We start from the raw sequence: 25,776 nt of genomic DNA, 5'->3' as shown, positions 1-25,776 counted from the left end.
ATAATCCATCTTCACCACCAGCATGATTCTGTGTTTCAGGGCCCTTTTCTTTTTTTTCCAGCGGTATTATGATGACACCCAGAACGGCACCGGAGCGTGCACGCTAACGGATTACCACACGAACCACAGGGCTTACAGTTTAATCATTTATGTAGATATTGCTCTGAGACAAAGACAGCACTATAATTCATAACGTCCCCTCACTCAGACCTGGCTGCTACTGTGACGGTTGCCATGGCGAAATAGATTCAATTGTTGTTGTTTTTTTCAAACCTGTTAAAGCTTTATTTATAACTTACTGGATGACGAACGGTATTCGGGGTGACGGATTAATCATTAACAGCAGCACCGTTGGTCAAACTGAGAACACACTCGCAGCTAGTTTATTTTGCTTCCACCTGTCTATGTCCATGTAAACAAAGATAGACTAGGCCTATATCCCCAGAACATTGGATCGGCATTGATGGACAAGGGGCCCCTGATTCAGCTTATGTCCAAAGTCACTGTCTGGAAATGGAGAAGGTTCTGGATATACCGGTTTAGATCCGCCACTCGTACGTATAAATAGTGTCGGATGGAGTTGGTGTTTGGCAGCGCTCAGTAAACATTAGGAGGCAGAGGAGCCTGATGAAAGGGAGTGAAACATGATTTGCATTCATTACGCATAGGCCCAGTGGGAAGAGACAGAGAGAATGGCCTAGTCAGAGAGAGAGAGAGAGAGAGAGAGTGAATGGAGAGAGTGACATTGGAAAGAATTAACAAAAAAAAACAGAGCAAACTAGAATGCTATTTGGCCCTAAACAGAGAGTACACAGTGGCAGAATGCCTGACCACTGTAACTGACCCAAACTTAAGGAAAGCTTTGACTATGTACAGACTCCGTGAGCATAGCCTTGCTATTGAGAAAGGCCGCCGTAGGCAGACCTGGCTTTCAAGAGAAGACAGGCTATGTGCAAACTGCCCACAAAATGAGGTGAAAACTGAGCTGCACTTCCTAACCTCCTGCCCAATGTACCATATTAGAGACACATATTTCTCTCAGATTACACAGATCCACAACATTTTGAAAACGAATCAATTTTTGATAAACTCCCATATCTACTGGGTGAAATTCCACAGTGTGCCATCACAGCAGCAAGATGTGTGAACTGTTGCCGCAAGAAAAGGTCAACCAGTGAAGAACAAACACCATTGTAAATACAACCCATATTTATGTTTATTTATTTTCCCTTTTGTACTTTAACTATTTGCACATAATATGACATTTGTAATGTCTTTATTCTTTTGGAACTTTTGTGAGTGTAATGTTTCATGTTCATTTTTATTGTTTATTTCACTTTTGTTTATTATCTAGTTCACTTGCTTTGGCAATGTAAACAGATGTTTCCCATGCCAATAAAGTCCTTAAATTGAATTGAAATTGAGAAAGAGAGAGAAAGAGAGTGAACGAGAGAGTGAGAGAGCGAGAGAAAGAGAAAGAGAGAGAGAGAGAGAGAGAGAGAGAGAGAGAGAGAGATGTTGGTTCTCGGGACTTAACAAGCAGGTCACTGTACTTCATAAACAAGTCCCATCTACGGTGGAGCATGACGAGCACATTTCAGAACCACACTATTTTGTTCATGCTGACTCTCTGTACTTCCAACTCACTATCTCTCTATACATCTCTCTCAGAAATGTTCAGTGAAAAAAATGATCATGCATGTTATATCAACATGGGCAACGTCCTACACCTTCCATAAAGTACGTCCTACACCTTCCATAAAGTACGTGCTACACCTTCCATAAATCAAGTGCAAAGTAGCCTACACTCAGAGGAGTGTTACATCATCACTAACCCACCACTGTAGCTGGGGCTTTTCTGGGTTTGATGTACTGTGTTGTGATGAGTGTGATAGAGTGAGAGGTGTTACCAACAATAAAGCCTGGTGCCTAGAATAGTCCTCTCCACCCATACAACATATGACACTTCTGCAGCCTGTCTGTCTGGCCGTCTGGCCATCTGGCACACAGTACTGTTTAGCTCCTCTGTGTGAGTCAGCTGGCCCAGCGAGACAGAGGCTCCTAATCATCTCAAACCTGCTTGGAGACGCCACAGCCAAGCTGGGCCCACTCCGTCACAACACTCTCTCTCTCTCTACTCGTCCTCTCTCTTTCTCTCCACTATGTGCCTGTCTGTATGTCTCCTCTCTCACTCTCTGTATTCGCTCTCTTGCTCCCTTTCTGTCTCTCTCTCTCTGTATCCCTCTCTCTACCTCTCAATTCAATTCAAATGGCTTTATTGGTATGGGAAACATATGTTTACAGTGTCAAAGCAAGTTAAATAGACAATAAACAGAAGTTGAATAAACAATCAGAAATTAACAGTAAACGTTAGGCTCATAAAAGTTTCAAAGGAATAGAGACATCTCAAATATCATATTATGGCTATGTACAGTGTTATAACGATTAGATAATAGTTCAAGTACAAAAGGGAAAATAAATGAACAAACACCATTGTAAATACAACCCATATTTATGTTTTTCACTGGTTGCCCTTTTCTTGTGACAACAAGTCACAAAACGGCACACTGTCGTATTTCACCCAATAGATATGGGTTTATCAAAATTGGATTTGTTTTGAAATTCTTTGTGGATCTGTGTAATCTGAGATAAATATGTGTCTCATACATCCTAATTGGGATGTCGAATTTTATGTTCCTTTCGATGGTGTAGAAGGCCCTTCTTGCCTCAGACTGTTCACAGCTTTGTGGAAGTTACCTGTGGTGCTGATGTTTAGGCCGAGGTACGCATCATGTTTTGTGTGCTCTAGGTTAACAGAGTCTAGATGAAATTTGTATTTGTGGTCCTGGCAACTGGACCTTTTTTGGAACACCATTATTTTTTGTCTTACTCAGATTTACTGTCAGGGCCCGGGTCTGGCAGAATCTGTGCAGAAGATGTAGGTGCTGCTGTAGGCCCTCCTTGGTTGGGGACAGAAGCACCAGATCATCAGAAAACAGTAGACATTTGACTTCAGATTCTAGGAGGGTGAGGCGGGGTGCTCCAGTCTGTTCTAATGCCTTCGCCAATTCGTTGATATACAGTGGGGCAAAAAAGTATTTAGTCATCCACCAATTGTGCAAGTTCTCCCACTTAAAAAGATGAGAGAGGCCTGTAATTTTCATCATAGGTACACTATGACAGACAAAATAAGATTTTTTTTTTCTCCAGAAAATCACATTGTAGGATTTTTTATGAATTCATTTGCAAATTATGTTGGAAAATAAGTATTTTGTCAATAACAAAAGTTTATCTCAATACTTTGTTATATACCCTTTGTTGGCAATGACAGAGGTCAAACGTTTTCTGTAAGTCTTCACAAGGTTTTCACACACTGTTGCTGTTATTTTAGCCCATTCCTCCATGCAGATCTCATCTAGAGCAGTGATGTTTTGGGGCTGTTGCTGGGCAACACGGACTTTCAACTCCCTCCAAAGATTTTCAATGGGGTTGAGATCTGGAAACTGGCTAGGCCACTCCAGGACCTTGAAATGCTTCTTACGAAGCCACTCCTTCGTTGCCCAGGCGGTGTGTTTGGGATCATTGTCATGCTGAGAGACCCAGCCACGTTTCATCTTCAATGCCCTTGCTGATGGAAGGAGGTTTTCACTCAAAATCTCACGATACATGGCCCCATTAATTCTTTCCTTTACACAGATCAGTCGTCCTGGTCCCTTTGCAGAAAAACAGCCCCAAAGTATAATGTTTCCACCCCCATGCTTCACAGTAGGTATGGTGTTCTTTGGATTCAACTCAGCATTCTTTGTCCTCCAAACACGACAAGTTGAGTTTTTACCAAAAAGTTATATTTTGGTTTCATCTGACCATATGACATTCTCCCAATCTTCTTCTGGATCATCCAAATGCTCTCTAGCAAACTTCAGACGGGCTGCTTACCTATTGCAGATTCAGTCTTCCCAGCCTGGTGCAGGTCTACAATTTTGTTTCTGGTGTCCTTTGACAGCTCTTTGGTCTTGGCCATAGTGGAGTTTGTAGTGTGACTGTTTGAGGTTGTGGACAGGTGTCCCCGTGGGGGACCTAGTTCACTGAAGAAATTGCCCTGTAGTTCATTCAATGTAATTGGAGAATCTTTAATAGTTGATTCTAAGATTTTTAATTGATCATGTCTTTGCTGTTTGATCTTTGTTATAGGGTCAAAAGATTGGAGAAGTGGTTTAGTCCGTTTTGCATAGTTAACCATTCGTGTTGTTGTTTGTTTAGTGTGTTCCAATTTTACCAGAAGTGGTTAGATTCTATGAGTTCTTCAATTACATTGAGCTGTATTCTGACGTGCTGTTCCTTCTTTTTCCGTAGTTTATTTCTGTATTGTTTTAGTGATTCACCATAGTGAAAGCGTAGGCTGTGGTTTTCTGGATCTCTGTTTTTGGTTTGATAGGTTTCCCAATTTCTTTCTTAGGTTTTTGCATCAAATCATTTGTCATTGTTGTTAATTGTCTGCTTGAAATGTCTATATTTGATATGGAAGCTGAAAGGTCAAATATACTATTTAGGCTTCCTACTGCCAACTATCGTCACTAACTCTTACAGTTGAATGCATTCAGTCGTACAACTGACTAGGTATCCCCCTTTCTCTCTTGCTCTCCCCGCTCTCATCTCTATCTTTCTATCCTCACTGCAACTCTTTTGTGACTGTGTTGGCTTGAGAGTGAAATATAAGTGGGTGGATCTCAGTGGCCTGTGTTTCCTAATAATGGTGAGAGTCAATAGAGAATTGTACTGTACAATATTCTTCACTGCAAACGTTTGGATTGTGAGGAAAGCTTATGGCATTGGATGCAAACAAATAACTCAGATGGAAAGAGAAGCTCGTGCCAAGGTTTGGATGAGACACTCTGGAGTCTGTTAAGTGCCTCTGGGTGACCTTCAAAGACAGGAAATATCTGCTGTTTCAGCAAAAGCTTCCAAACCAGGAACTAAAGCTTTGTTATTTCAATAAGAGGAGGAGAACGTGAAATCAAACTTGTTCAGGTACAGTACGTGCTCAGGTGAAACAAGTTTTGTGACGCTGTAACTGAAAACATCGGATCGATTAGTAAAGAATTGGATTGATTTAAGGCGAGGAAAGAAACATGAGATGTTCTCCACCAGCAGCAAGGCAGATGCCTCCTACAGCCTAATGGTATGTCTCTGTCTTGACTTGCAACTGTGGATCCTGATGAGTCATCTTCATGTCACTTCATGTTGTGCCAGGAAAGCGATAAGGCAGCTCTCACAACATTAGACCTCCTAGCCAGGAGCCATCGGGCTTGGTGGTGTGTATATGTGCGTCTGTGTGTGCATCATTTGAAACAAAGCATCCCTCCAAGCGGTGAGCCAGTCACATATGAGCTGCCATTTCCCTCATCAACCCCTTCTAGTCCGTCATCTCAGCCAGAACTCCTTTTTCTATACAGACAGAGAGAGAGAGAGAGAGAGAGATCACCTATAGCTGCTGTATGACGTGCTTTACTGGATTTTAATAGGCATGGTTGTGCATTAGTGCACCCTCATGTGACACAAAACAACAGGTCACGATGTCACTTCCTAATCTGCAGCTCCATATAAAAAACTGATGTCATCGCCATGGTTTCCCCTGACAAGTGTCCGACCGGCCACACCGGTTTACTGTGCACGCTGTCATATCAGCATTAATGTCATGGATGGGTGGCATTGAATTCATTAGTGAGACACCCTTAAAAGGGTTATTTATTTTTCCTGCAGGATTGTCTCTGAGGCTGGTAGATTTCCTGAAGTACGTACCTTATTAATGATTTCAGTCTGTCAAGGGGAGCGTAAGGGGAGTGATTCCCCAGGCTGGACGGGAAGGCTGACGGGGAAGCTGACGTTGGAGACATGGCAGGGCCAACGAGAACATATGGAGGACAAGATCTGGCTAACAGGGAGCCCTGGGAAATGGCCTCCTGTCTGTGGTTTATCTGACCCCCATTCCTCTTCAGAACAGGAGATGCTGTGGCATGATAGTGGAGAAAAGCAGAAAACATTTGATCCATTTGAATGGGAATGGATGATGAAATACACAAGTAACTGCTGAATGACCATATGCGTATTGATGTTTACATACACCTTAGCCAAATACATTTCATTTCAGTTTTTCACAATTCCTGACATTTAATACTAATAAAAATGTCCTGTCTTAGGTCAGTTAAGATCACCACTTTATGTGGAATGTGAAGAGACCCCTGGTGGCATGTCTTGTGAGGTATGTATGGCTGTCTGTGCTGAATGTTATTGGATGATACAGACAATCTGGAATTTTCATTACAGTAATACTTCTCATAAAAATACAAAGACAAGCAGTTCATCTCTCATCAACCCTCAACCAGGAAGGACCATCATGGATGTTGTTGATGTTAGTTCTGTATGTGCAGTTAAGGGTGAGGCGTGATGCTCTGTTTTGAACTAGCTGCAGCTTTGCTATGTCTTTCTTTGCTGCTGTAAAAAAATCCCTGTTTTAGGTTAGTCAGGTAGGATCACCACTTTATTTTAAGAATGTGAAATGTCAGAATAATAGTAGAGAGAATTATTTATTTCAGCTTTTATTTCTTTCATCACATTCCCAGTGGGTCAGAAGTTTACATACACTCAATTAGTATTTGGTAGCATTGCCTTGAAATTGTTTAACTTGGGTCAAACGTTTCGGGTAGCCTTCCACAAGCTTCCCACAATAAGTTGGGTGAATTTTGGCCTATTCCTCCTGACAGTGCTGGTGTAACTGAGTCAGGTTTGTAGGCCTCCTTGCTGGCACACGCTTTTTCAGTTCTGCCCACAAATTATCTATAGGATTGAGGTCAGGGCTTTGTGATGGCCACTCCAATACCTTGACTTTGTTGTCCTTAACTTCTTTGGGATAGGGGGCAGCATTTTCACTTTAGGATTAATAGCGTGCCCAGAGTGAACTGCCTCCTACTCAGTCAATAGATGCTAATATATGCATATTATTATTAGTATTGGATAGAAAACACTCTGAAGTTTCTAAAACTGTTTGAATGATGTCTGTGAGTATAACAGAACTCATACGGCAGGCAAAAACCTGAGAAGAAATCCAAACAGGAAGTGGGAAATCTGAGGTTTGTAGCTTTTGAACTCAGCCCCTATGAAATTCACAGTGGGATATGGGTTATTTTGCACTTCCTAAGGCTTCCACTAGATGTCAACCGTCTTTAGAACGTTGCTTCAGGCTTCTCATGTGAAGGGGGGCCGGATGGGAGCTGTTTGACTAAGGGGTCTTCCAGCAGCCTCGTTCTCAGTCATGCGCTTTCACATGAGAGGTATCTCTCGTTCCATTGCTTTTTCTACAGACAATGGAATTCTCCGGTTGGAATATTATTAAACATTTATGATAAAAACATCCTAAAGATTGAATCTATACTTAGTTTGACAAGTTTCTTCGACTTGTAATATAACTTTTTGAACTTTTCGTCCGACTGGACCAGAACGCGCTTTTGGATTTGTGTACCAAACGCCCTAACAAATGAAGCTATTTGGACATAAATGGACATAAATGATGGACATTATCAAACAAAACAAGCATTTATTGTGGAACTGCAATTCCTGGGAGTGCATTCGGATGAAGATCATCAAAGGTAAGTGAATATTTATAATGCTATTTATGACTAATGTTGACTACCCAACATGGCGGATATTTCTCTGGCTGGTTTGGGCTCTGAGCGCCGTTCTCAGATTATGCTTTTTCCGTAAAGTTGTTTTGAAATCTGACACAGCGATTGCATGAAGGAGAAGTGTATCTAAAGTAGCATGCATAACACTTGAATTTTCATCAACATTTATAATGAGTATTTCTGTGAATTCATGTGGCTCTCTGCAATATCACTGCATGTTTTGGAACTACTGAACATAACACGCCAATGTAAAATAAGATTTTGGGATATAAATATGAACTTTACTGAACAAAACATACATGCATTGTGTAACATGAAGTCCTATTAGTGTCATCTGATGGAGATCATCAAAGATTAGTGATTAATTTATCTCTATTTGTGCTTTTTGTGACTCCTCTCTTTGGCTGGAAAAATGGCTGTGAGTTGGTGGTGACCTAACATAATCGTTTGTGGAGCTTTCGCTGTAAAGCATTTTTGAAATCGGACTCTGTGGCTGGATTAATGAGAATTTTATCTTTAAAATGGTGCCTAATACTTGTATGTTTGAGAAATTTGATGTATGAGATTTCTGTTGATTTGTATTTGGAGCCCTGCAATTTCATTGGCTGTTGGCGAGGGGTCATTGTCCATTTGGAAGACCCATTTGCAAACAAGCTTTAACTTCCTGACTGATGTCTTGAGATGTTGCTTCAGTATATCCACATAATTGTCCTCCCTCATGATGTCATCTATTTTGTGAAGTACACCAGTCCCTCCTGAAGCAAAGCACCCCCACTACATGATCCTGCCACCCTCGTGCTTCACGGTTGGGATGGTGTTCTTCGGCTTGCAAGCATCCCCCTTCTTCCTCCAAACATAACGATGGTCATTATGGCGAAACAGTTCAACTTCTGTTTCATCAGGCCAGAAGACATTTCTACAAAAAGTACGATCTTTGTCCCCATGTGCAGTTGCAAACCGTAGTCTGCCGTTTTTATGACGGTTTTTGAGCACTTGCTTCTTCCTTGCTGAGCGGCCTTTCAGGTTATGTCAATATAGGACTCGTTTTTACTGTGGATGTAGATACTTTTGTACCTGTTTCCTCCAGCATCTTCACAAGGTCCTTTGCTGTTGTTCTGGGATTGATTTGCACTTTTCGCACCAAAGTACGTTAATCTCTAGGAGACAGAACGCGTCTCCTCCCTGAGCGGTATGACGGCTGCGTGGTCCCATGGTGTTTATACTTGCATAATATTTTTTGTACAGATGAACGTGGTACCTTCAGGCGTTTGGAGATTGCTCACAAGGATGAACCAGACTTGTGGAGGTCTACAATTTTTTTTCTGAGGTCATGGCTGATTTTCTCATGAAAATGGCACCGAGTTTGAAGGTAGGCCTTGTAATACATCCACAGATACACTTCCGATTGACTCAAATGATGCCAATTAGTCTATCAGAAGCTTCTAAACATCCTTTTCTGGAATTTTTCAAGCTGTTTAAAGGCACTGTCAACCGTGTGTATGTAAACTTCTGTCATTGGAATTGTGATACAGTGAATTCTAAGTTAAATAATCTGTCTGTAACAATTGTTGAAAAAATGACTTGTGTCATGCACAAAGTAGATGTCCTAACCGACTATAGTTTGTTAACAAGGAATTTGTGGAGTGGCTGAAAAACAAGTTTTAATGACTCCAACCTAAGTGTATGTAAACTTCCGACTTCAACTGTATATATACACAGTAGGGATATGACATGTTTTGTATAGGAATATGTCACATAATTGCTGCCTATATTATGTGATGTAAATGCTCACTCCGCTGATAAAGATGTTTGACATCCTGCCCTGTTTGTTGAAATCATGACCTCAGCTGAATAGCCACAGAGAGGCTCGAGCCCAGTCTGCCCGGTAACATGACTGCGGGCCCTATCCAATGAAATCAATTAGAATACACCACTTGCCTGCTGTGATACAATGTGCAACTGGATTGTTGTAAACAGTAAAATAAGATCACTGTGCCAACATGTTTGCAGTGGAGCATTATTATTTACAGGAGATTTAACTCCAAAATCCCCTTGTGGATTAGATTGAATGGAACCCTAATCTCGAGATTAGCACACAGTCCTCTCTATACCATCAATCCCCACTTCACAGACACAAATGCTGTTCAAACAGCAGTTTTATTGCCACTAATGACGCTCTTAAACATCTCCGGAGCAACACACAATGCTGCCGTAGACTTACTGTTTATCATTATTAAATAACGGGAGACGTCAACAGAACTGGTAAAACGATCCAGTGGGAGGCTGGGAACTCGTTCCTGAGGAGAGGAGTGGTTCGAGCTTTACAGTCTCAGAATGGAGCGTTCAGCGACATGGTGTTTACCACTGTACTGCTGTTGACAAAGCTTGAAGTGTGAGGGACTAAATCCCACATTCAGTCAATCGAAGAACCCAGACCACAGGTTAACTCTGTTCACGCTGTTTTGGGACCTGTAACCTCGACACACCGCACAAGCTGTTCCTCTCATGGACATGCCCTTCAAATACATTGTGTCTTTGTGTCTTTGTGTCTTTGTGTGTGTCCCAGATTTGTCTCAGGTGCGTTCCTCTGATTGCGGCAGTGTGTTTTGGAACATCGTCTGTTGTGTCCTTGTGTTGTTGTTTGCTTGTTGTCACACTTCCCCAGGTCCCGCTGGGAATCTGTAAATTAAATACCACAGGGAACACATTTGATTTGCAAATCGTTTTTGGAAAGACTGATTTGCAAGAAAATTTGCAGGAAAACTAGGCGTGCTTATTCTACTGGTTTCTACATTTGACACAAAAAAAAACACTTCAGGAAACACAAGATTGTATGCCTCAAGGATATACCACTAACAACGAGACATGTTTTGCATTATAATATTGGGTTTTGTCTAACACGGTAGTTGTGTAACCTACGATTCTATTGAAGGGTGGAGCCTTAAGCTGCTACACACACCAAGAGTTTGCCAATTAAAATTCACTGGAGTGTTTTGTCTGCTGTAACTTTCCAGTCGATGCCTGTTTTGCACATTCCAGTCAAGGTCGTCAGTGTTTGCGCTGTAAGTTCAGAGGTTTGTTTGCCATCCAGTCAACAGACACAGGCATCCTCGCTACCAACGATAATGTTCCACTGTTGTCCAGGGGTTCAATGACACCTAACACTCACTGGGTGGATCATTTTTCAGATATGGGCATGTGTGTGTGTGTGTGTATACCAGCCTGTGTGTGTGTGCCGATTTGAGCTATGACCTGTACCTCAATCACCACCCCCTTCTGGAAAGCACAGGTGTTTCCTCTGATAATATACCCACCTTCCCCTCTTGTCTCTCTCTCCTCCCTCCCTCCCTCCCTCTCTTTCCCTAACCAGGAAGTGAGAGCCGTACAGTCCAGCCCATCCAGAAGAGCCCCAGCCAGTAGCTACCAGCTTGACCAGAAGAGGGACCCATCACCTGGTGAGAAGATGGCCTCAGCTCATGACCGCAGCCTCTGTAAGTAGTTCATTACTGTAGTATTACACACTGCCCTATCTCCTCCTCCTCCAGGACTTTTATTCCATCAGAAATCAGGTAGCACAACTTTCATAGAATTTCCTCAAATCCACATAGCAGCTACAGAATGGGATACTGGTTATGTGTACTTGAGAGAGAACCCCCGAAGACGAGCTTGTATGTTGAGAATGTACTGTGTTGTCCTGTGTGGGATCAAATCAACTCTGGGAATGGAGTATCATCCGAGGCAGAAAATGAACAACCCTAGATACACAAACAGTGTTTCCATTACTGTGATAGGAGAAGTTGCTTGTGGTGGCTGCATTGTGGGTTTCCCCTTTTCCACTGAAACTGATAACACTGTCTGCACAGAGTAGTCGTAGGGAAGGTGCAGTATTCTCCATCTAAAAAACTGCAATATTTATAATTTTAAAAAGTCCACAGATATATGTTTCTTTATGGAAAACCATCCACAAATAATTTCACTGTTTCACTCCATTTAAATGATTTACACATGTGAAGGCAGAGGACGTGACCTGAGAGAGATAGTGCTTGAGTGTGTGACATTGGGGTCATGTTGAGGTGCTTCTGTGAGTGAGTGTGTGTGTGTGTAAGAGAGACAGAACGGCTCAGTGGATTGATGGACATGTTGACAGCTCACTGTGTGTTCCACTCACATACTTACTGACAGACACACACACGCTCACACACACACAGACAGACAGACACACACACACACAGACAGACACACACACACACTCACAGACACACACAGACACACTCACAGACACACACACTCACACAGACACACACTCACACACAGACACACACACACACAAGCACACACGACATTACTCCTAGTTGTTGTTGTGGTTTCAGTAACAACCTATATACAGCAGTTCAATCTCCAGAATGTTTTTTTTCTCTTCTCAAATGTTACCTCGGCCATGTGAAATGGTTAACCAGTCCTAAATCACTGTGGTGGCTAAAGTTGGATGACACTGTGGCCTTTGCGGACCAGTGTGGGTGTAAGTGATGAGGGTTTGTGAGAGCTGACCGATTGACAGTGTCATGCTAGTGACAGCATCATGTGATTTACAGCTCACAGTGAGTGACAGAGGAGGTAAAGGAGCTGTTTTCCCGAAGCCACCGTGTTAAATAAAGACCTGTGAACGACACACTGAGCTTTGTGCTTTAAACCTCACCTCTGAAGCAGCATGCTTTTGTCTTTTAAATAGACAACCTTGGTTACAATATCTCCCTTTTGTATATCCCACTGGATTCTGGGTCTGGTTTATATATCCCACACCTGTGGGTCCAAACAACACTATATTTTTGACATGGAATGTAATATTCACAGTTGTAGTGATATTATTTTATAATATCAGGGGATACGCCCCGTTGGGAAAAGCACCACTGATTTCGTTAAACAAGGCAAATTTGTTTTGGGATTTTACCCAACAAAGGTTATTGGAGGAGATTTTAGCCTCAGGATACCTGCTTGAATTGGAAATCGAAGCTCCAGTCACTCAGATTGACACCTATTGATCCACATTGTTTCTCTTAGGGCTTCTCTAAATGGCAAAAGTTCACTTCCTCCCATTATCTTCCATTAAGCACAATACTCAAACAGAATCAGAGGGCTAAGGTGCTTTGAGGGACAGTCTCCACCTAGACAGTCAGCTCATAACATAAACTGCTGTCTAAACACTGACCTGAAAATAAGTCTTGCCAGTGAATTTGCATACACATCTACTGTGCCTTAGCAAAAAAAGTTTCCAGAATTTGTGAAATGCGTTCATTATTAACCCTTTGAAGGCCTGCAGGCGTTAGCTAGCTGATAAAGCGCCAAGGGATACCGTCTATGACATCAGATATTCCGGGCGAGTTTGTTTACACTCCACGAACAGGAAATCCATGTGCAATTTTAGAGGGATTATCAGCATGGCACAGGTTCCTACAGCAGAGATAACCAGGCTTTCCTTTCGTCGATGCACTGCTATGTCTGACTCTGGGGGTACTTACACACCAGAGGAGGCTGGTGGGAGGAGATATAGGAGGAAGGGCTCATTGTAACGGCTGGAATGGAATTTATGGAATGGAGTCAATCATGTGGTTTCCATATGCTTGATACTGTTCCATTCATTCCTTTCCAGCCAATACAATGAAACCCTTCCTCCTATAGCTCCTCCCAATAGCCTCCTATGGTATGCACTGTGTTTCCTCTGCAGGGCCAGAAAACAACAATCACTGCTATCTATTTGAATTTCCTGAACTATACAATACCTGGAGGCTTTCTGAACAGAACCAGGAGTACCCTGGGTAGAATGTCAAGATATGTCAGAGTCTGCACATTGGTGCCTTCAGCGAGCTAATGCTAATCAGTCTTTGATTACAGGCCTGAATGAGAGAAGTTAGTGTAATAAAGCTACTCTCACAAGGTCAATGGCTTAAGGGGAGCTCGCTCTTGTTGGGCAAAGTTTGCTCCCCTCTTTCATGCTGAGCTCTTTTCTCTTTCTGCAGGTTAGTGAGAAAGTTACAGAGGGTCAAAGACCATACCCCCAAGACATGCTAACTAACCTCTTCGCCATTACCAATAACAGGGAGGATAGCCTGTCCTGGGGGTATGATCTTTGACACTGTAACTTTCTCACTCATCATTATTCACAATTCATTTAGGATTATCCGTAATCATTGTGGCATCCACATTAATGTAGTAGCGTTTAGAAACATATTATGTTTACAATAAAAGGTATTTCAAAATGAAACAATACATTATTTACCACGCATTTCTATTGGACACAAAATAATCGGAAACACAACCAAAACGAACAAGTTTGTAGAGTCATTGCTACGAATATGGGACCAAATACTACACTTTTGACTTCTTTATTTATAATAATCTTCAGGGGTGTCAATAATATTGATTCCTACCTTAAAACTTCTTCAGGATTGGTGCATCCCCCATGGGACTGTTGAGCTAACGTAGCCTAATGTGATTATCATGAGGTTGTAAGTAACAAGAACATTTTTCAGGACGTAGACATATCTAATATCGGCAGAAATATTAAATTATTGTTAATCTAACTGCACTGTCCAATTTACAGTAGCTACTACAGTGAAAGAATATCATGCTATTTTTTGAGGAGAGTGGACCGTTTTGAAATTGATAAGTTATTCATAAACAAATTAGGCACATTTGGGCAGTCTTGATTCAACATTTTGAACAGAAATGCAATGATTCATTGGATCAGTCAAAACTATGCACATACACTGCTGGCATCTAGTGACCAAAATCTAAATTGCACCTGGGCTGGAATAATACATTATGACCTTTTTCTTTGCATTATCTTTTACCAGATCTAGTGTGTTATATTATCCTATATTCCTACATTCACATTTCCCCAAACTTCAAAGTGTTTCCTTTCAAATGGTATCAAGAATATGCATATCCTGGCTTCAGGGCCTGAGCTACAGGCAGTTAGATTTGGGTATGTCATTTTAGGCGAAAATTGAAAAAAAGGGGCGGATCCTTAAGAGGTAAAAAATAAAATGTCTTTCTTGTTAAACAAAATCTCTTTCTCTGATCATTTTTTTGGAGCATATAACACAGCTCAGTATTTTAATTATTTATTGTATACACTTATTATTGCTCATCTTTAACAAGGGTATCAATAAATTTGGACCCCACTGTATGTAAACACTGGTTTGGTGCTGGAAATGGTGAATATGAGGTTGAATAGTGGCGGAATTGCCCTTTAACTACAACATGATGTCAGTTCAATGATAAATTATTGAATGATACTTCTTGCATGTCACATAAAGGGACAAGTTTCCAGTCACAAAATATTGTATTTAATTTATGTGTGTTCTTAAGATAGAATTCTTAATTGAAACAATAACAAAACACACTCCCCGCCCCTGTTTAGCTAAAAAAGCTAAGTAATGGTGCTGGAGAAATTTAACCACACTCAAATTTATGATATCAAATGTATAGTTTTAACCATGTTTTGAATCTCTACAGTGTTTGTTTACATTCATGATGTTTTATAAACATTGGAGTAAAGCTATTTGGGGTTCTGATGGGGTACGACAGTTGAACTAAACTCATTAAGCATTTATAAGATACTCTTCAAGAATCAATGGGAATCAATCAAGTCCAAAAATGGATCTAGCAACTAAGGATTCTAGCTTTAAGGCATGCATTTCTGTAACAGTTCCTGGAAATGTTTCGATTCCCAGAACACAAGTGGCTTTAATAATAATAATAAAAGCAATAATAATAGATTTATTTTATGTAGTGCTTTTCATTACAAAGATCATTTTAAATACGCTTGTTAAAACAAACAAAGCTAATGTAGAGATCTGGCATGTGTTGGGCGATGTTCTTCCATCTTCAGATGATAAGGTGCTGTTCAGCCAGGCAGTTCAGAAAGGCTGGACAGTAACTTAAGGGGAGGGAGCCTCGATGGCACAAAGAGGGAGCAGCGTCACTCAGTTACTTAGACAGGCCCGGTACCACAAACACACACACACACACACACTAAGATCTGAGATATATTTGTATATAGTGTGTTGTAAATGCCATGATCATGGCTGATGCATCAGGGCGAGCTATGACAGGCGGCTCTGTTGTGGTCTCAGAGGGGACTCCTGTCCATCTGGTATCCCTGTTCCCCATCTGGGCCCGGGCAGCCAAGGGAGATCCCTGAACCTCAGGTGTCTGCCCTCTACTCAGTCCCCTTCATTTTCTACTTTTCAGTTTTTGGCATGTAAAAAGTCCTGCTGTCTGTGGCTCTTAAAAGGGAGCCTAGGGTGGATTCACGCATTTCATCATCAAAGATATTAAAAGAACGTCATCATGGTGAATCATCGTTGTCAATATTTCTGGATTTGGGGACGTGTATGAGGTTATCTGGGTCGGTCCTCTCACTGGGTTGATTTACCCACCCCATCCCTTCGTCTTTTCCCCTCCACTCTGAGAAACGAGGGATGCGGGTCCGGTTTCGAGGTCTCAGTGAGGAACGTCTGTTCCGTTAGGTCCGTGTGACTTAAGGTAAAGGGAATGTAGGGTACCTCATCTAAAAAAAGCCCCCCCTACCCCTCCTGAGCTCCGTCTTTTAGGAAGGGGGGGCATCTAAAATAAAATCAGCTGTCACTGTCCACTAGGCCCCACAGAGCTGAGCTGATCGCAACACTGCTGGAGCCGGTCTCCAACCCTCATTAAATCACCTCCCAGGGTTTTGTTTAGTTTTCTCTTTTAACGGCTGGGCGAAAAGACCCTGCTGCTTGCTCTCAGGGGATTTCAAGGCCCTTCAACATTATCTGAGGGATTGTATTGTCTGAGGTACACGGTCGTGCTAAAGGCATAGAGAGCACTACAGTAAGTAAGCCAGTCTTTACAACCTTCATAGCCTTTCAGTGTGTTGCAATACTCTGCATGTAAAGGTGGACTGACATTCATTGTCACATGATTGATTTGAGTGAGACACACAAAGACACTTCGAGAGATATGTAGCGAGAGAGAGAGAGAGAGAGAGATACTATATGTACTGGATGAATGAGAGGCTGAATGGTAAATTGACTGTGTTGACAGTAGATTGCCTTTTCAGTTTTATACAGCTTTTGCTTGCGTGTACTGTACGACTAGGTTGTTTTACCATGTAACAGGACTGGAATTACAGCAAGAGTCTTCTAAATGTGTTCCAGAAGTATAGAGTTGTCAGATGATGCTGATTGGACCGGTGACCGAGGGGTCGATGGTTCGAATCCCTGCGTTATCTAGGCGAGGGATCTGTCGATGTGCCCTTAAGCAAGGCACTTGACCCTAGTTGCTCCTGTAAGATGCTCTGGATAAGAGTGTCTGCTAAATGAATAAAATGTAAAATTGCGAAAGGAAGCATGATTCCACGAGGATGAGGGATTGTTAAGTATGCATGAAGTCAGCTTGTTTCTCCCAATCTGATATGACTTAGTTATTTCGCCTGGAATGCTCTCCGACTGTCCGACTGTTAGCGTACTCAGTAGAGACATCGTGACCAAGTACTTGAGGCCGATCCAGTGGTCTCTTTGATCCATTTGACAGCTTAATAATTGTGCGTCGTCTCTGTGCCTGGGGAACAGCCAGTTGAACTGGAGTCACAGAACAGCAAGCTTTGGCTCAGGATCTCAGCTGCTGCTCTGAGTCTGTGGTTCCATGAGGCTAGCTAGCTAGTAGTGTAGCCCACCTCTGATCACATAACCACAGGCAGAGCAGCAGCAGTGACCGTGGGGGGGGGGGGGGGCTGGCTCAGCTCAATATAGCCACTGAGCCATGCATACCAGATGCAAGGCCTCCCCCACACATACTGTCTCCCCCATAGACTTTTCCAAGTGGAGTTTCCGCAAACGCACTGCTGACTAATGATACAGTAGGTGGCCTTCCATGGAAGGGAAGTTAATATAGGAAAATAAAATCAGTTAAAGCACCTCTGCTTTTAAGACAGCGATGTCAAAACGCAAACAGATGGTAATCTGCTGGAAGATTATGGCATCTTACCCAGTAAGTCATTTGTAAATGTTATAATCATTGAAATCGGTTGATATCACTAATTAAACAGACGAACGCGCCAGTGATGTAGATGAAAAAGCTTTTAGGCTTCTGGAGAAACTGAGCTCTTTTGAGATGTCCTTGTGTTTGACCTCTCTCTCTCTCTCTCTCTCTCTCTCTCCCCTTCATTAGAATAAGCCTCCTCAATATTTGTAGCCGTAGGTGGTAATATCTCTCTAGGAGCTGATCCATTGTCAGTATTGTGGAATAATTATAATGTCAAGGAAAGATTTGAATGGAGAAAGCTGATCCAAGAGCAGCACTCCCTTACTGGGAAACATGACTGCAGACAGGGCCGTAGAAAAAGAAGAGGATTTATTTTGCGACTCTCATGGAGCCTGGTTTAGTTACCTCACTTCCCCGCTACGGCGAGCTTTGCATTCATTCACCACCATACCTCAGCTCGCAGGCTGAACATACCAAGGGACTGTTGTCACTGTTTTTATGGCATCAGAACCGCTTGTATGTCTGTCTGTCTTACTGACAGCCCAGGGCCCAGTTTCCTGATAGCCATGTAATTTAGGGCCAGGATTGTTTAAAATATGCATCTTTCCTACAACGTCCGAAGACATAACACACGTTTCCCAAAGCACCAGGCAGAGAGAACGGTCAGTAAGTGTGTTGTTGGCGCATGTGTCAATACTGATAGGATCAATAGAAAGGGAGTGCTGCTCTCGGATCAGCTTTCTCCATTCAAATCTTTCCTTGACATTATAATTATTCCACAATACTGACAACGGATCAGCTCCTAGAGAGATATTACCACCTACGGCTACAAATATTGATGTGGCTTAGTCTAATTACCGGAGATCTGCTGTGGATAAAGTGACGCAGGAACGCAAACAATGCCTCTAACAACGCACTTTGCTGTTTACGAGTGGTCCGAGGCAGGCGTTAGATTACAAACGTTTTCCAGTGCAACGTCAATAATGGTTTTGGGAAACAGCTTGGAGATTTAATGATGCTCCTATGAAGGTTCTAACGAGCAATTTAGCCTTAAGATGCCTTTGGGAAACCGAGACCAGATCCATGACGTGTGGTACACACTTATCCCCAGTGATAAATGAGGGCATTATCCCTCGTTCGCTGTGTTAATCGAGTGTCAGGTTTCAGGTGACCTCAGGTGCAGAGTATCTGACCCGTATTTATAGTCAAGAGCGGGTAAAACCCAGATTTATTTTTGGACGTTGCTGTGCGGGTCAGTAATCCTCTAGGTATCTCTCGGCAGCGCAGGGTGATTGGTTAACACTAACACGCCCGCCATAGCAGGAGGATCTAAAAATGGTGGTTTAAGGGAACGTGCTTTCATCACATGGTAGCCAATCCAAGTGCTTGGCTCCTGTGAGAAATACTTTGGCCCTGTTTTAAAAGACTTGAAGTAGGGAGCATGTTTGACTTGTGTCATCCGGTCAGACAACCAGTCAATTCCAGGAATAGGAAATCAAACCGGCAGATAGTAACACATGTATTCATAGGACTTTTCTAAAAGTGGTCTGACAGCCATTAGGGCGACTAGCTCTTCTCCATAGGGGTATATGCGTACGGTATGTACCCAGCAAAGAATAGTCTTATTCGCTAATAGTTGTAGCCGAGATACCATTGGAACAGTTCCTTAAAATATACCAGTGTTCTATCCATGTGCGTCTGTTTTGGCTACGACCCCCCCCCCCCAGTATGTGGAACAGCAGAGAAAATCCACAACGTAGAAATGTCAACGTGTACTACATAACACAATTACCATTTCCATCCGTGCCCTCTTTAATCTCAATGCATTATAACCCCGGCAGACTCAACATGCTAAAAGCCTTGAGGTCCAGTGTGGGTGTTAGAGAGATCCTCAGTGGAGTCATCTCACTGGCTTAATGATGCCTTGTAGCGTAGCGGAGTCAACCATAAATCAATACTTGACTCTAATTGGACGTCTACAGGGATGTACTGTACTAACCACTAATCAGTGTGCGCGTCCATTTGTGTGTGTGTGCGCGTGTGATGTTAGAGCAGTCCTGTTTGATTGATGAGTTTGACTTGCTTCAGTTTCATGACGACATCCGTTGTGAATCCCCATTGTCTTGCCTATGGCTATGTGTAGAGGGGTCCTGTAAGGGACATGTGACAGGACGTGGTTCTGGAACAAGCCGGACGGAGGTGTGAAGCTAACTTGGATGGCAGAAGAGATGAGTGGAGGCTGCTGAGGGGAGGACGGCTCATAATAATGGCTGGAATGGAGTCAATGGGACATGGAACCCACGTGTTTGATACCATTCCACTGACTCCATTCCAGCCATTATTATGAGCCGTCCTCCCTACAGCAGCCTCCACTGGTGGAGACGGTCACTGTTGTCGCTCTGCCGCTCGCAGTTACATCATGGCCCCGTCCTTACAGATAATAGGACGTAGCTAGCACAGCTGTTTTCCAATACGTCCTGTTAAAATGTCCTCCGTGGTTATTTCAACAAGTATCTCTTGAAAGTATCTATTCTGTTGGTACATGTTTTTTTTATTTGACCATTAGTCTATTGGCACCACAAAATGGTGGACATCAATGAGCTGAAACGCAGAAAGGTTGACTCATAACTGATCCGACTCTTACGTAAACCACGGATTTACTGTAAATCAAGGATGAGAACGAACGCAGACATTCGTGTGACAAACGACGCTTTCAAGTCTGGATTCGGCTCTTTATGTGCATGAACTGCATTCTCATGTCCTGTAGTGTAAACTGTTGCGTTTTGCAGCTGCGGGTGGAACCAGGTCAGGACGTCCTGAGGAAAGGGAAGGGGTGGCGAGTCAGAGGAAAGGAGACGGAGGAGCGCCCACCAGCGAGGAGCCGGAGTCCGTGTCACTAAAGGAACGCATGGCCATGTATCAGGCTGCCGTGTCCAAGAAGGAGGCCAGCAGCTCATCCGCCACGGTAAGGGGATACTTCCACAAGGACGTAAAGAGAGATGGAGGGAAAGACACTCCAAGGATAATAACTAGACAGGCTGATAAGCAGGCAGGACAGGAAGACAGACACTATACCTTCAAACACACACATTGAAATGCGCGCGGTATAACTGCCAGTGCATCCCATTTTAATCCCATTTTAATTATTAACAGAACATTTTCACATACCTCCAAATATGACGCATTCTCAAAACGATTCTACACAGACATCCACGACCACACAAACATGCTGTGTAAAAAAAACAAAAAAGAGTTTTACGTGCCTGGTTCATCAGAGTAAAGAAACACCTCTCTGGAAGCAGCTTACACTGTGTCCAACCTGTAATTGAAAACGAGGGCATGTATTAAGCCGAGGCCATTAATTCAACTCAGTCTGTGGACTGAAGCCATCGGAGCCGCAGCCTTTTAGCCTTTTACTATTCTCAGCGGTTCACTATTATTCACTATTATACGGCTTCTCTTCCCTGGTCTGTTGCCTTCCATTCAGCTTCTCTATACCCAGGTCACGGTTATCTGATTGGAACTGAAAGGAACGTCAGGAAGACATTTTTATATTCCTAAGCCTTTTTATATTGAGAATCCTCATAATTAGAAAGAATTCCTCTTTTGTCATGAAGAAACCCAGTGTTGAATATTCCTGGACACGACAAAGATCTTCCAGCAACCACATATTCCAGGACCCTCTGTCCACACAGTAATCTGTAACATTCTGAAGACAAGTAGTGGGATATCAACATTCATCACGCATCATTTACTTTTACATTCAGTACTGAATAATGACAGCAATATAGATTTGCTCTGAGGCCATCGGTGTCATTTGCCAGTGCCTCTGCGGTGACCTCCGTTGATCCCAGTGTCACAGCCCATGGGGAGGCTGCTGACAGCTGGCGGTGGGAGGCTGGGCTGTAGGGTTACTGCACACTATGAGGGGAAACAGACAGAATCTGGACCAGAATTATCCATCAATACATTGACAGCCACTGTCTGCATATGCCGCTAAAACATTGCTTGATACTGTTATACTGTGTTGTACTAGTTAGTTTGATTTGACTTGATGTCACAGATGTTTGGGATTTCCAATTGTGTGGGGAGACTTCTCTTGCAAACGTCAAGAGGTCCAAGTCATAACTCCCTACTGTATTTAGGGAAAGTAGTCCAGTCCTGTGGAATATGCTGCTCACTTATGCCCCCTTCAGGAAGTCCCGGGAACTATCACTTCTGCATTAACTACCACTGTACCCCTGAAGATACTTTAATGAGAACTGTTTGCATGGCGAGGACTCGAACGAATGATGCCTATGTCTTCTCTTCATAGGTTATGGAGGAGTCGGAAGCCTGTTCTCTGCCAGGGGGTCTGGCCAGCGTGAAGAAACAGTTTGAGAGCCAGGAGTACGCCTCATCCTCCCAGTCCCAGACCAGCGTTACCCAGGCCCATGTAGAAAAGAGATCCGTGCAGGTACTGCAACTAAACAGGCAAAGCATAAGCCATACATAGAAATGTATTCTTATTTATTTATATTGCACTACCATAGTAAAGCATACTGAACCATACTGAGTCATACAAATCTCGAGTATAACAAGGCAGAACGCCCATATACAGGTCACAGCCACACGGGGATAGAGGTGTGTGATGACTCAGCATGCTGTAGTGATCTCACTGGATCTCATAGAAGTCGGTTCAATTTTGCCCAGTCTCTCTCATCCTGCCGAGCTTTAAAAACAGGCTGGATTCAGAGAGTGGGCTTGTGTAAATACTTCATGATGCATGGGGCTGTGGTCAGATGTGGAGCAGTGGGTTTTGTTGAGTTGTTGTTACTGTGTGTCAAGAGCCTTTTTATGTGTCTCTGCAGCTCAGGTAATGGGTCCACATGCTGTTTTGTTTTCGCTGTATGGCAAGTTGTACAGCAACAACATGTTATACCAGACCTAGGTGGTCTCAGGGAGGCAGTACTATTCTGGCATGTATGCTTCTATGCTCTAAATGCCAGGGAAAGAAAGTCCAATTTCAGGTATTCAATTTCGAAAACCTATTTGAGGTGCATTTGGTGTATTTTCAAATTACTGCAATTGATAGGAAATCATGTATTATTTGTAGCAGATTCATTTCCCAGTAAGCTTTGCTCTCTAAACATTCATATTTTCCACTCCTGCTGCTAAATATGGTCTGCTGTCAGGGGGAACACAATACTGCTGTGTGTTTGTGACTGCTAGCTACAGTGTTTGTGTGAGAGTGTGTTGCTGGCGACCTGTCAGCGACAGGAACAGACGCTAGTCGAGCGGGTCCGTGACAAAATACTGTATGCCGCCGTAACCCCGTAAAGTAGAACCGGTGTAAACCACACCCACCGGCATCTGGAGACATTTGTGTTTGTGAATCATAAATATGTAGGCCGAGTGTGTGAACGGTCTGTGTGGTCTTTCTTGACAGGTGTCTAGCTCACAGGAGGTGACAGTGAGGAGCAGTGTCAGGGAGGTCAGTCCCACCACTCAGCAAGTGGCCTACTCCCATGGCCAGGAGGTAATATACACTTAAACCTTATTACAAATCGTTACTTACCTGGTATTATTATTGACATTTCACATTCTTAAAATAAAGTGGTGATCCTAACTAGGATTAAATGTCAGGAATTGTGTAAAAACTGAGTTTAAATGTATTTGGCTATGGTGTATGTAAACTTCCGACTTCAACTGTTGAACTTACATTTAATATTAGTAGAAATTCCCTGTCTTAGGTCAGTTAGGATCACCACTTTAAGAATGTGAAATGTCAGACTAATAGAAGAGAGAATTATTTATTTCAGCTTTTATTTCTTTCATCACATTCCCAGTGGGTCAGAAGTTTACATACACTCAATTAGTATTTGGTAGTATTGCCTTTAAATTGTTTAACTTGGGTCAAACATTTTGGGTAGCCTTCCACAAGCTTCCCACAATAAGTTGGGTGAATTTTGGCCCATTCCTCCTGACAGAGCTGGTGAAACTGAGTCAGGTTTGTAGGCATCCTCGCTCGCACACGCTTTTCCAGTTCTGCCCACAAATGTTCTATAGGATTGAGGTCAGGGCTTTGTGATGGCCACTCCAATACTTTGACTTTGTTGTCCTTAAGCTATTTTGCCACAACGTTGCAATTATGCTTGGTGTCATTGTCCATTTGGAAGACCCATATTTGACCAAGCTTTAACTTCCTGAATGATGTCTTGAGATGTTGCTTCAATATATCCACATCATTTTCCTCCCTCGTGATGCCATCTATTTTGTGAAGTGCACCAGTCCCTCCTGCAGTAAAGCACCCCCACAACATGATGCATGCTGTGCTTCACGTTTGGGATGGTGTTCTTCGGCTTGCAAGCCTCCCCCTTTTACCTCCAAACATAAAGATGGCCATTATAGCCAAACTTTTATATTTGTGATTCATCCGACCAGAGGACATTCCTCCAACAAGTACGATCTTTGTCCCCATATGCAGTTTCAAACCGTAGTCTGGCCTTTTTATGGCGGTTTTGGAGCAGTTTCTTTTTCCTTGCTGAGCGGCCTTTCAGGTTGGGTCAATATAGAACTTGCTTTATTGTGGATGTAGATACTTTTGTACGTGTTTTCTCCAGCATCTTCACAAGGTCCTTTGCTGTTATTCTTGGATTGATTTGCACTTTTCGCACTGAAGTACGTTCATCTCTAGGAGACAGAACCCGTCTCCTTCCTGAGCGGTATGACGGCTGCGTGGACCCATGGTGTTTATACTTGCGTACTATTGTTTGTACAGATGAACGTGGTACCTTCAGGCGTTTGGAAATTGCTCCCAAGGATGAACCAGACTTGTGGAGGTCTACAATTTTTTTTCTGAGGTCTTTGCTGATTTCTTTTGATTTTCCCATGATGTCAAGCAAAGAGGCACTGAGTTTGAAGGTAGGCCTTGAAATACATCCACAGGTACACCTCCAATTGACTCAAACGATGTCAATTAGCCTATCAAAATCTTCTAAAGCCATGACATGATTTTCTGGAATTTTCCAAGCTGTTTAAAGGCATAGTCAACTTAGTGTATGTAAACTTCTGACCCACTGGAAGTGTGATACAGTGAATTATAAGTGAAATAATCTGTCTGTAAACAATTGTTGGAAAAATGACTTGTGTCATGCACAAAGTAGATGTCCTAACCGACTTGCCAAAACTATAGTTTGTTAACAAGACATGTGTGGAGTGGTTGAAAAACGAGGTTTAATGACTCCAACCTAAGTGTCTGTATACTTCCGACTTCAACTGTATATACATTTTAATTTGTCTTTATATTCAGTTGGACCCTTAACCCTGCAACTGTGCAGTCTCAAACTCAACCTATTTCTCACAAACGCATATTGAGCCCATCATGAAGCCTGCTAGGCCGTTTCCCATAATTTCAGCCCACATCTACTCAATAAGTCTAATTGTTTAAACTCAATATGTTAGCTGCCCCTGCAACTACATCTATAATTAAGTGTACGTGAATAGTTGTAACACTTTTTGTTTCACATATCACTTTATTTGTTTACCAAAGTTTAGTAAACTAAAAAAGATGCAGGACTAAATGAACCTTACGTGGTAAGAAAAATGCTGTTTTCATTACGAATGAACATTCCACTTACACACCCTTTCTGTTGTTAGTGTGTGGAAAGGAAATCAATGAGAAGAATTGCCTATTGTGCTCACCGCTTGCCTCCATCTCACTACAGGTGACTCATGATCAAAGAGTTCAAGAAAGCAACGTGGCCTCCAGTTATGAAAACCATTATGATGAAACGGGTAGAGTATAATACCATTCATATTTACATTTTGGGCTTTTTTGATCACACCCTAGAGAGTACGTTGTATAGTAATGACTGTTGAAAAGCTGGAGATTATTCTCCAAGCCTAAATTACAGAGGAGGTGTCGAATTGAATTGTATCGCAGATGCTTTTCTATTAGAAATTCAGTGCATGGCCACAAATTAAATCAAGGCATAGGAAGGCAAAAAATATTGCAACTGGGAATAGGTTAATCAGTGCCACTTTCGGAATTGTAAATGGTAGGTTTTAAAGACACAATTTTAGTTTCCTC

At 42.5% G+C, this 25,776-nt stretch overlaps 1 protein-coding gene across 4 annotated transcripts in view; it reads left to right on the top strand.

The window, feature by feature from the left end:
- Positions 1-25,776, top strand: part of LOC139412988 (xin actin-binding repeat-containing protein 2-like) — a 52,981-nt gene that overhangs the window by 9,744 nt on the left and 17,461 nt on the right. For 2 of the 4 annotated variants that reach the window (XM_071159930.1, XM_071159931.1), the window contains exons 2-6: positions 11,050-11,170; positions 20,495-20,670; positions 22,021-22,161; positions 23,134-23,223; positions 25,412-25,481. In XM_071159930.1, coding sequence (XP_071016031.1) covers positions 11,050-11,170; positions 20,495-20,670; positions 22,021-22,161; positions 23,134-23,223; positions 25,412-25,481 — 598 coding nt within the window. Of the gene's footprint in view, positions 1-11,049; positions 11,171-16,223; positions 16,558-20,494; positions 20,671-22,020; positions 22,162-23,133; positions 23,224-25,411; positions 25,482-25,776 lie in introns of those variants that run through there. The other 2 variants (XM_071159932.1, XM_071159933.1) reach the window with 2 other exon arrangements.

This window comes from Oncorhynchus clarkii, chromosome 7 (genome assembly GCF_045791955.1).
Source record: "Oncorhynchus clarkii lewisi isolate Uvic-CL-2024 chromosome 7, UVic_Ocla_1.0, whole genome shotgun sequence".
Classification (NCBI taxonomy): Eukaryota; Metazoa; Chordata; class Actinopteri; order Salmoniformes; family Salmonidae; genus Oncorhynchus; species Oncorhynchus clarkii.
The sequence above is the reverse complement of the archived record's forward strand: the minus strand, read 5'-3'. Positions and strand labels throughout refer to the sequence as shown.